A 10676-nucleotide genomic window follows, 5' to 3' on the forward strand; every position below is an offset into this window, starting at 1 on the left:
TTGTGTGTGACATCTATGTGTGATGTTTTTGCAGCAAGAAATATTAGTGTAGCACACACACAACCCCCCCACCCCCATGGCAATCTGAATTTGTGCTGAAGCCTCCAGTCATTGCAGAGTTTGCTGTCACAGTCACACTCTAAGGATGCAACCCTAGGTGCCCAGTTGAGCTCAGTGGGCTTTACGTCTGTGTAGAAATGCATAGGATAGCACTGATAAAGGTAAAGGGACCCCTGACCATTAGGTCCAGTCGTGGCCAACTCTGGGGTTGTGGAGCTCATCTTGCTTTATTGGCCGAGGAAGCCAGCTTACAGCTTTCAGGTCATGTGGCCAGCATGACTAAGCCACTTCTGGCAAACCAGAGCAGCACATGGAAACACCATTTACCTTCCTGCCGGAGCAGTACCAATTTATCTACTTGCACTTTGACGTGCTTTCGAACTGCTAAGTTGGCAGGAGCAGGGACCGAGCAACAGGAGCTCACCCCGTCATGAGGATTTGAACGCTGACCTTCTGATCGGCAAGTCCTAGGCTCTGTGGTTTAACCCACAGCGCCACCCGTGTCCACGTCGACATGCACAGGATTGCACTGTTAGACTCAAGCAATTGGGGCAGCAGTAACACTCCCAGGTAACATGCAATACAATTACATTGCAATCTTATGCATCTTTACTCACATGTAACTGGCAATGAGTTCAATGGGACTCATTCCCAGGTCAGTATCCCTAGAATTGCAGCCTAAATCTCCTCCAGGGTGGAGAAAACCAACCCTCCTGTACCTTACAGCTTACTGGGAGGGAATTTTCCACTTTGCCGCATGATATTTTAGGGGATTTAACTTAAAGTCACATAAGCCTCGTGTGGTTCTGTTTCTGACTTTTGGTCTCTGTATGAAAGATGCTTTTGGCTCTCAGCTCACAATCAAAGCTTACATTTTGTAAACAGATGGGGCTGAAGACTCCCGGCCAACTGGATTTTTACAAGCTTCTCAGCCAGACATTTATGGCCCTGGCAATAAAATGCGCCCAACTCAATCCCCTTTTGAGCAACCACCCCCACCTCTCTTCAAGATCATCCTTCTCCTCGCCTTCCCTCCACCCCCACCCCAAAATATCAGAATTCTAAGAGGGGCTTAATTTAACACACGCTGGGCTTAGCTGTAGCGCTTGTTTCAAAACCTGTTTTCAGAGCATCTGAATTAGTCAGAACAGATAGGAGTTTCTTGTGAATGTATGAAGTGCTTTTCCCCCTTTAACCAATTTGCAGGCAACACATTCAAACTTATCTGAGGCACAGGCAGATGGAAATGCGTCAGTCCTTTGGCAAGGGTGTGATTTTGATCCAGAATTAACCCCAAGCATCTCGTATTTTGGAAAGCAAGACCATTATTAGAAGTGCTTCATTTCAGGCAAGGTTTGCAATGACTGGACCTGTTTTACAGTGGCAGGGTTAAGCCCTGGAATGTAAAACAAGGTTGAGGATGCCCAGAGTACATTTCCTACTCACTCAGGCAGCACCTCTCACTTCAGAACTTATTAGGAAATCAGATTGTGCCCCGTATCCCTAAAGTTGCATGTGCTATTGGTTTCTAGCCTCGACACTGGGACTCACCTGATGCAACTTGTAGTTAAGAAGTGACTGCTTTGGATTTCATCTTCACTAGGATAGAGAACTCCCTGAGCTACTTGCACCCAGCTTCAACATTCTCATCTGCAATATGGGAATAATAATTGTGACCTCCCTTATATGGTCGTTGTAGGCACTGGAAAAAGGTTGTGCATGTTATATCAACTGCCTTGTTTTTGTAACTCAGTCTTCTCAGGTATGGAGTGGTTGTTTTTAATATGCTATTAATTGTGATATTACATCAAGATTTTTTTCAAGGTCATCTACAAAATCTCTTCAAAAGACAAAACAGAAACAGTGATTGATCAAGAGCAGGGCACTAGTGACAGGGCCTTTGCAGTGATAGCCTCATACTTGTGATATATGTTTCAGCTTCATTCTGTTTTTTAAACAGGACTTGAAAAGCCATTAATTTTGACCTAAGTTTAGCTGAGAGGTTGTGCTTAAAATATACAGCAGCTGGTTCTAAAATTGCCTCTTCCAAATTGTTAAATTTGGTTTTGTATTGAATGCTGTACCAGGCTGTGAAATGGTTTTTAAACAGATGCTTTAATAGCTTCTGTTTTATTGGGAATAGACTGCTTCCATTTTATGCTTTATTTCTGCATGTGAGTCACTTGGGGGGGAGGAGTTTTGCCCTGAAAGGGGACATCAAGTGTGTGTGTGTGTGTGTGTGTGTGTGTGTGTGTGTGTGTGTGTAATCTCTTTTTAAAATCCTTAGAACCCCCCTGCAAAAAAGGCCAGTAATATTGACCCCATATTGCAGAATGGGAATACTGAGGCCGAGAGAGAGAGATTGGCTTGCCTCAGTCCACAAAGTGAGTTTCTGTCTGATGATATTTGAACTAGAGGCTTCATGCCTGACAGTCTCTCCGGTACTCCAGTAGCCTTCACAGGTGGTAATTATGGAGAAAGTCATTGATTTGGTTCATTTCACACAAACCATCCTCATGTCGCACTGAAACAAAGCCTAAGGACCTGGAACCACACTAAGCCGATAAGCACAGAGAGTGCTTTTGTGCCCATGTCCTGCTTACGGGCTTCCCAGAGGCTTCAGGTTGGCACCTGTGAGTTCTGGATTAGATGGGCCATTGGCCCAATACAGGAAATAGACCCTTTTTATGTTTTTCCCTTGTATGCCTCACCATGCTTTACGCCCCACTGTGATCTCCCCTGTGTCAGATTTTAGACTGTATTCTCCTTGGGGCGCAGACCTTCTTCAAAGTGCCCTACCCACTGATAGCACTCTATCCCTAATTAGATTAACAAGATAATAATAGAATATAGCAAACTCCACATCCTTATGTAGTCAAAGCAGTACCACACTTAGAACTGTGGGAGTGGGGATTCCAAAGTTTGCAGAAGTACAAAGGGGGAGGGGGGACAATTGATGGGGGGGAAAATACCCCCAGATGTGGACTGAGTATGTTCAGTGGCTACAGAAGGCTAGGAGAGAGGATGAAAACCCGGCAGGCTGGAATGGAGTAGCCTGAAAAGGGGCCTGGCTGGCCACGAGCGCCCCACACAGCAACCAGGTCCCATTTGTAAAAGAATAAAAATAAAACGATAATAACCTCAAGGAACAATTGTGTGCCGTCCCAAAGCTTGCCTTCTGCATTTACCAAAAGAAGTTGGATTTCCTCCCCAATCGGTTTTAAAAATTAAGAAAAGTTAAGAGAGCAGCATCTTTTAGAGGTGGCATAGGTGTTCGAGAGAAGAATTGCCCACTCAGCCACGAAAATCCCCGGAAGCCTGTTGGCCAGTCACTACCTCTCAGCCTACCCTACCTCAAAAGAATGTTGTATGGATAAAAGGGTCCGCGAGAGAACCATGCACCCCCTTTCGAACTCCGTGGAACAACAAAATATGACTCTGAGGTTTCAAAAGCAACTTAAAAAACCCCAACCAGAAACTTGTTTGTTAGAACCAATGAGGAGGAACAGACGACTAGGCGGGGAGGAGAGGCAGAGAGAGTATGAAAAGTTTCGGGAGATCGATGGTGGGGGAGATGTTTAAGAGAGGAGAGACGAAAAAGAAACTTTAAAAACATCGGCACTGATCGAGGGAGGACCTCCAGGGTCTTTCCAGCGGTTCTCCCCCCGCGCACCCCGCTTTTCTTTTGAAAGGCGTTCCGAATGATTGGAAAGTAATCACCGTGTCAGTTTCACCTTTTCTCATGCAAAGTGAGTGTCGCAGGGAAGGCGGATCCTAGGCTGTGTGTGTGTGTGGTGTGTGCGCGCGCGTGAGAGAGAGAGAGAGTGAGTATCCTGGGCTGTAAACGCCTCCTCCAAACACAGCTGCTGCAAACCCCAGGAGTTAGCCTTCTGAGAAAGGGAGAGAGAGCGGTTTTACGCACGCATCTCTGCGCCCCGCCGACCTCTCGCTTTGGGTGGAAGAGGGGAAAATATCCGACCCAGGGACGGTGCGCGTGTATTGCGGAAGGAGGTTCGGTGCGCTCCCCCCGCCAACCCCCGCCGACAAGCTCTCCTCGCCACGGCGCTTCAGAGCTCGCCTTCTCGTTGCAATCGGATCTGCCTCCTCCCCGCCTCTCGTCGGCGCGCAAAGCCCGCCTCCTGGGGGAAGGAGGGAGGGGAGCGAGCGAGCGAAAAGTGTGGAGAGGTGGGATCGTCCGAGGCACAAATCGGAGAGAGAGAGGGGAAGAAGAAGCTACAGACCGAGGAGAAAGAGGAGCTTCCACGCCGCTTTGGGGACCTGTGTGCGCTGGAGGTGCAGTGATCGCTGGGATTTTCCCTTTTTTCCCTTTCCGTTTGAACAAGGAACTTTGCAAGCAAGGGGACACCCACCGTTCCTGCGATCGTGGTCGGAGGAGATGGAGGAAAGAACGCCTGTCGCCAAGAGACCCCTTGCAAGGACTTAAAAAGAAACGGCAAGCCCCCGCAACTTCAGCTTTCCCTCCTTCGTGCAGTAAGTTTGGTTGCGGAGGGAGTAGGGAGGCCTGAAACGGCAAGAGGGTCCTTCTCTCCCGAGTCTTTCCTTCTCCCCGGCGCCGCACCGCTTTTGCCCTGTGGAGTTTGGAAACTGACCAGGATGGACTTTGGCCGGAAGACCTCCGCTGTTCGGATGCGAAGCCCTTAAGCGGAGTTGAAAGGCGCTATTTCGCTTTCTTTTGGGGTGGGAGGGTGAGAAGGGGCTGCTATGCTGCTGCCCCACGTCGAGTGGATCGGGCCTGTCCCCTTCTGGGGGGGCTCCTGGCGAAAGTTGGGAGCGACGGTGGCCGGGGAAGGGGCTTCGGAAGAGCTGGTTTGACACCAGCCGCCGCCAACAGAAGTAGCCTTCTTCCAGACATTTTCCGAGACGCGGGAGCCAGGAGCGCGGTGGGTCGTGGCGCAGCGTCGGCCAGCATGGGCGCAGCGCGGAGGAACTCCCGTCGGACTCTGGGCATTATCTTGCACCTGGTCTGCTCCTGCTTCGGCATCAGCTCCATCGACATCGACCGGGCCGGGGACGGGAGGTGCCAGGCCATCGAGATCCCCATGTGCAAGGACATCGGCTACAACATGACTCGGATGCCCAACCTGATGGGGCACGAGGACCAGCGCGAAGCAGCCATTCAGCTCCACGAGTTTGCCCCCCTAGTGGAGTACGGCTGCCACGGGCACCTCAAGTTCTTCCTCTGCTCCCTCTACGCCCCCATGTGCACGGAACAGGTCTCCACGCCCATCCCCGCTTGCCGGGTGATGTGTGAACAGGCCCGCTTCAAGTGCTCGCCCATCATGGAACAGTTCACCTTCAAGTGGCCCGACTCCCTGGACTGCAGCAAGCTGCCCAACAAGAACGACCCCAACTACCTATGCATGGAAGCACCCAACAACGGCTCCGAGGAGCCCCCCAGGGGCTCCAGCATCCTGCCCCCCATGTTCCGGCCCCAGAGGCCCCAGAGCGCCAGCCACGACTTGCAGCAGCAGCACAAGGACGGCCTGGGGAGGGCCACTTGCGAGAACCCCGGCAAGTTCCACCACGTGGAGAAGAGCGCTTCCTGCGCCCCACTCTGCACCGCCGGGGTCGACGTCTACTGGAGCCGCCATGACAAGCAGTTTGCCGTCATCTGGATCGCTGTCTGGTCCATCCTCTGCTTCTTCTCCAGCGCTTTCACCGTCCTCACCTTCTTGATAGACCCCCAGCGCTTCAAGTATCCCGAAAGGCCCATCATCTTCTTGTCCATGTGCTACTGCGTCTACTCGGTGGGGTACATCATCCGCCTCTTCTCTGGTGCCGAGAGCATTGCCTGCGACCGCGACAGTGGGCAGCTCTACGTCATCCAGGAGGGCTTGGAGAGCACGGGGTGCACTCTTGTCTTCCTTGTGCTCTATTACTTTGGCATGGCCAGCTCCTTGTGGTGGGTGATCTTGACATTGACTTGGTTCCTGGCCGCTGGGAAGAAATGGGGCCACGAGGCCATTGAAGCCAACAGTAGCTACTTCCACTTGGCGGCCTGGGCCATCCCGGCCGTGAAGACTATCATGATCTTGGTGATGCGGAGGGTGGCTGGGGATGAGCTGACAGGCTTATGCTACGTGGGGAGCATGGATGTGAATGCCTTGACCGGATTTGTGCTGGTCCCTCTGGCTTGCTACCTAATCATAGGCACGTCCTTCATCCTCTCTGGCTTTGTAGCTCTGTTCCACATCAGGAGGGTGATGAAAACTGGTGGGGAAAACACGGACAAGCTGGAGAAACTCATGGTCAGGATTGGGGTCTTCTCGGTCTTGTATACGGTGCCGGCTACTTGTGTCATTGCTTGCTATTTTTATGAGAGGCTGAACATGGATTACTGGAAGGTCTTGGCCATGCAGCAGAAGTGCAAGGTGAACAGCCAGACCAAACACCTGGACTGCTCGATGAGCCACTCTATCCCGGTGGTGGAGATTTTCATGGTCAAAGTCTTCATGTTGCTGGTTGTGGGGATTACCAGCGGCATGTGGATCTGGACCTCCAAGACCTTCCAGTCCTGGCAAAGCGTTTGCAGCCGGAGGCTAAAGAAGAGGACTCGGAGAAAACCAGCCAGCGTGATTGCAAGTGGCGGACTTTACAAGAAGCCCCAGCACTTGCCCAAAGCCCACCACGCAAAATACGAGTCGGCTTTGCAACCCCCTACCTGTGTGTGAGCAGAATGTATAATAATAGTAGTAGTAGTAATAGTAATAATTTAAAAAAAGAACAGCCATGGAGTGACCCTATTTTGAAAGACTCACATGCACTCACAATAGTGCTCGGAACTAAAGATTAACAATAATCATGAATAAAAAAATTCTTTTTAACAGTGCTATTGTCAGATAGACAAAATAGCCAGTGAAGGGGTAAAACTGAAGTGTTTAAAGTCAAGATATGGGGGATAAAACAAGGGTGAACATGCTTAGGGAAAAGTTTTTAGTGCAAGGAAAACTGACGGCCCCTTATTTAAAAAGAAAACTAATTTGTTTTTAATGGTTTGGTTTTTTTTCAGCCCTCCTGAGTTAAAAGCCATGTGTAATGATTTGTATGTATACTGAAAATTCGTTTGCGTTTAGATTTCTAACCAGGTAGAGTTAGAATGGTTTTTGGTTTTTGGGGGGTTTTTTTAAGAGCTTGAAGGAGAATTGTCTCCTTTTAGGTAACCAGCCCTTTGAGAGTAGCTTTTGTTCAATCGGCACATTGTCTTTTGAAAACAACTTCTGTTCTAACTTTTAAGAAATCCTTTTACCAAACGCTTCTCATCCTACCTACTAGGCATGGAGTTTCTAAAAACAGGTTCAATGCGAAAAGCTCACCCCTGCTCAGTTGCTTTAAAAAGTTCTCTGTCTGACCCAAAGTTAGTAAAAAATTATGTGCAATACAGGTTCCTACCCCCACCCCCACCCCCGCTGCCACACACACAAAATCCTTGCCAGGACATGAAAGGAGAAACAAGTATTTTGCTGTACATAAAGGCAACAAAAGCGATCTCTAAACAAAAGAACGAAGGGGTCTAGTCCTTAGAAACCCTTTAGTGTTACTTTTTTGTGGCTTTTTAATGGAAATCAGACACGTTTGGACTGATTTGTGGAAAAAGAAAAAGTGGGGAGGGTATCAATTGCAAAGGATCCAGAAGGGCTTATTGACTCTTTCTATTGTTAAACAAATTTGGATGCTGAATAGATCAAGAAGCACTGGGTTATTTTTTATTTTGTCTCTTTGTTGCATATGAGAGGCATAAACTTATTTGTGGTGTGTGCGCGTGTATCGGAGAGAGAGGTGGAGAAAGTGTATGTATATATTATATATATATTTGTAATATACAATTATTTTTTATGCCCTGTTATTTTATTAAATAATAATAATAAAATGTGGCCTTTAGTTTGATGATAATGTGTGTCCTTAGCATTCTGTATTGATGGGGTTTTGCAGCAAATAAAAGAGGTTCGTGGGGGGGGGGGGGTTGCGAACACTATTTAATGTGAAGAGATGCTTCAAAGTGACCATGTTAACTTATCTCATTCAAGGCCCAGTTGTGCGAGGGGAACACTTTATTTCCCAAACACTGAATTCTTTACTCCTCTTGCTCCTTCCCCAAGACATGCATTGCTAGGGTCTGTAAGGAACTAGGTTATGTGAAGGGAATCATGGGGACACCTCAAGCCACTGATCTGCATCTTAGGAACATGGGAGGCTTCCTTACGTTGAGTTGGAACATTAATCTGTCTTGCTCAACATGGTTTACATGGACTGGCAGTGGATCTCCATGGCTTCAGGTAGGAGTCTCTCTCAGCCCTACCTGGGGCTGCCAGGAATTAAACCAGGGGCCTCCTTCATCAAGAGCAGATTCTTTGTGATGGAGCTATGGCCTTCCTCATACTTCCACCCCAAGCATCTGGGCCCCAGTGCTGGTTTGCAGACTGACCTCTTAAGATTCCATCAGTGTTTCTACTGCCATGCAAATATATTGGCCCAAAACTCTAATAAATAAAATGTGTCTGAAAAGTTCTTCAGGTGGGGCAAAAAGATAAGAGCAGCTCTCTGTTCTTTCTCCTCACCCTCTGGAATCAGAAAGAGAGGAGTTTGTTTGCATTTTCAGCTCTTTTAAGTATTAAGTGCTGTGTTCCCATTTCTGGGGGGGGGGGGGAGGGAGTCTTCTACATACTTAATTCGTTGGTGACACAATGCACATCATCTTCAGTTTGACTAACTTTCTTAAGCAGATGTCGGGAACTTTGGCCCACTTGAGGTAACCAAACTACAGCTCCTACCATCCTCCGACAGTGTGGATAAACCTGCATTTGTGTGGCGCTGTGGGTTAAACCACAGAGCCTAGGACTTGCCGATCAGAAGGTCGGCGGTTCGAATCCCCATGACGGACTGAGCTCCCGTTGCTCAGTCCCAGCTCCTGCCAACCTAGCCGTTCAAAAGCACGTCAAAGTGCAAGTAGATAAATAGGTACCGCTCCGGCGGGAAGGTAAACGGCGTTTCCGTGCTCTGCTCTGGTTCGCCAGAAGCGGCTTAGTCATGCTGGCCACATGACCCGGAAGCTGTACGCCGGCTCCCTCGGCCAGGAAAGCAAGATGAGTGCTGCAACCCCAGAGTCGGTCACAACTGGACCTAATGGTCAGTGGTCCTTTTACCTTTACCTATGACATGGCAAGTCTCTAAAGTACCCCAGATGTGAGGCAGCAACAAGCCTACCTAACAAAAACTCAGGGAGCTCAACGGCAGAGCAACTGTTTGGCATGCAGAAGGTGCCTGGCTCCATCCCTGGCTGATTCTGCAGGCAGGGCTGGGAGTGCCTCCTGCCTCAAACCTTGGTTAGCCCTTGCCAGTCCGTTTTTGGATGGACAAAGGGTTTGATACAAGGCTGTTTCTTGTGTTGCTATTTGAGGGGAAGAGCCATAGCTCAGTGGGAAAGTGTCAGACCTGGGAGGCTAGAGTTCAAATCCCCCACGCGGCCATGACGCTCACTGGGTGACCTTGGGCCAGTCGCTGCCTCTCAGACGAACCTACCTCACAGATTTGTTGCAGTGATGAAATGAGGAGAACCATGTATGCCACCTGGAGCCCCTTTGAGGAAGCAGGTGGGACATCAATGCAATGTCTCCCCTGAGTCCTTTGGCCTGGCTGGAAGGTGTCCTTGAACTCTTACAATGCCTCTTGCTTGTCTGGATGGAGGACAGAGAGGAGGTTGTGTGAGAGGATGTAAAAACTAGCCTGTTGCAGAAAGGTTAAAACTTACGTTTCCTGCACCACCCACTTATTCCGCTGGCACTGCCCACAACCTTCATGTGGCCCTCAGAAAGTTGTCCAGAAGGGAATCTGGCCCTTGTGCTGTAAAGAGGGTTCTCTATCCCAGATCTACTCTGATTGGCAGCAGCTCTCCAGGGTCCCTCCTACCTGATCCCTGTAACTGGATTCATGTTGGATCCTCAGCATCTCCAGGTAGGGCTGTGAAAGACTCCTGCCTGAAACCCTGGGTAAACTATATGGGCCAACAGTGTAATGTGGCACAATTCAGAATCTTACATTCCTGAGCTATTTTTCTAGAGTCTCTCTCTTTCATTCTAGCCCAGTGATGGCCAAACTCAGCCCTCCAGCTGTTATGGGACTACAATTCCCATCATCCCTGACCACTGGTCCTGCTAGCTAGGGATGATGGGAGTTGTAGTCCAAAAACAGCTGGAGGGCCGAGTTTGGCCATCACTGTTCTAGCACAAGGATGGAGAACCTGGGGCCTTCCAGATGTTGTTGGACTACTGCTGGCTGGGGCTGATGGGAGCTTGACTCCAAGAGCATCAGAAGGGCCACATGGCTCTGTATCCCTGTACCAGAATCATGGAATCATAGAATTGTAGAGTTGGAAAGGACCCCAAGTGTCATCTGGTCTAACCTCCTGCAATGCAGGAATCTCAGCTAATGCATCCATGACAGACGGCCATCCCAGCTCTGCTTAAAAACCTCCGAGGAAGGAGAGTCCACCACCTCTCCTGGGAGTCCATTCCACTGTCAAACAGCTCTTACCACCAGCAAGTTCTTCCTGATGTTGAGTAGACATCTTTCCTGTAACTTGAAGCCATTGATTCGGGTTC

The 10676-nt window shown here is 49.2% G+C and overlaps 1 protein-coding gene across 1 annotated transcript; it reads left to right on the forward strand.

The window, feature by feature from the left end:
- Window positions 1-4210: 4210 nt before the first annotated feature.
- Window positions 4211-7965, forward strand: FZD10 (frizzled class receptor 10). Its single transcript, XM_081174928.1, has one exon. The coding sequence runs from the start codon at window positions 4989-4991 to the stop codon at window positions 6750-6752; it is 1764 nt and encodes a 587-aa protein (XP_081031054.1). The 5' UTR covers window positions 4211-4988; the 3' UTR covers window positions 6753-7965.
- Window positions 7966-10676: the final 2711 nt, after the last annotated feature.

The sequence above is a fragment of the Podarcis bocagei genome (genome assembly GCF_964188305.1).
Source record: "Podarcis bocagei genome assembly, chromosome: 16".
NCBI classification, from domain to species: Eukaryota; Metazoa; Chordata; class Lepidosauria; order Squamata; family Lacertidae; genus Podarcis; species Podarcis bocagei.

Coding starts and splice junctions, on each gene's coding strand:
- FZD10 (XM_081174928.1), top strand. CDS start 4,989: ATGGGCGCAGCGCGGAGGAACTCCCGTCGGACTCTGGGCATTATCTTG.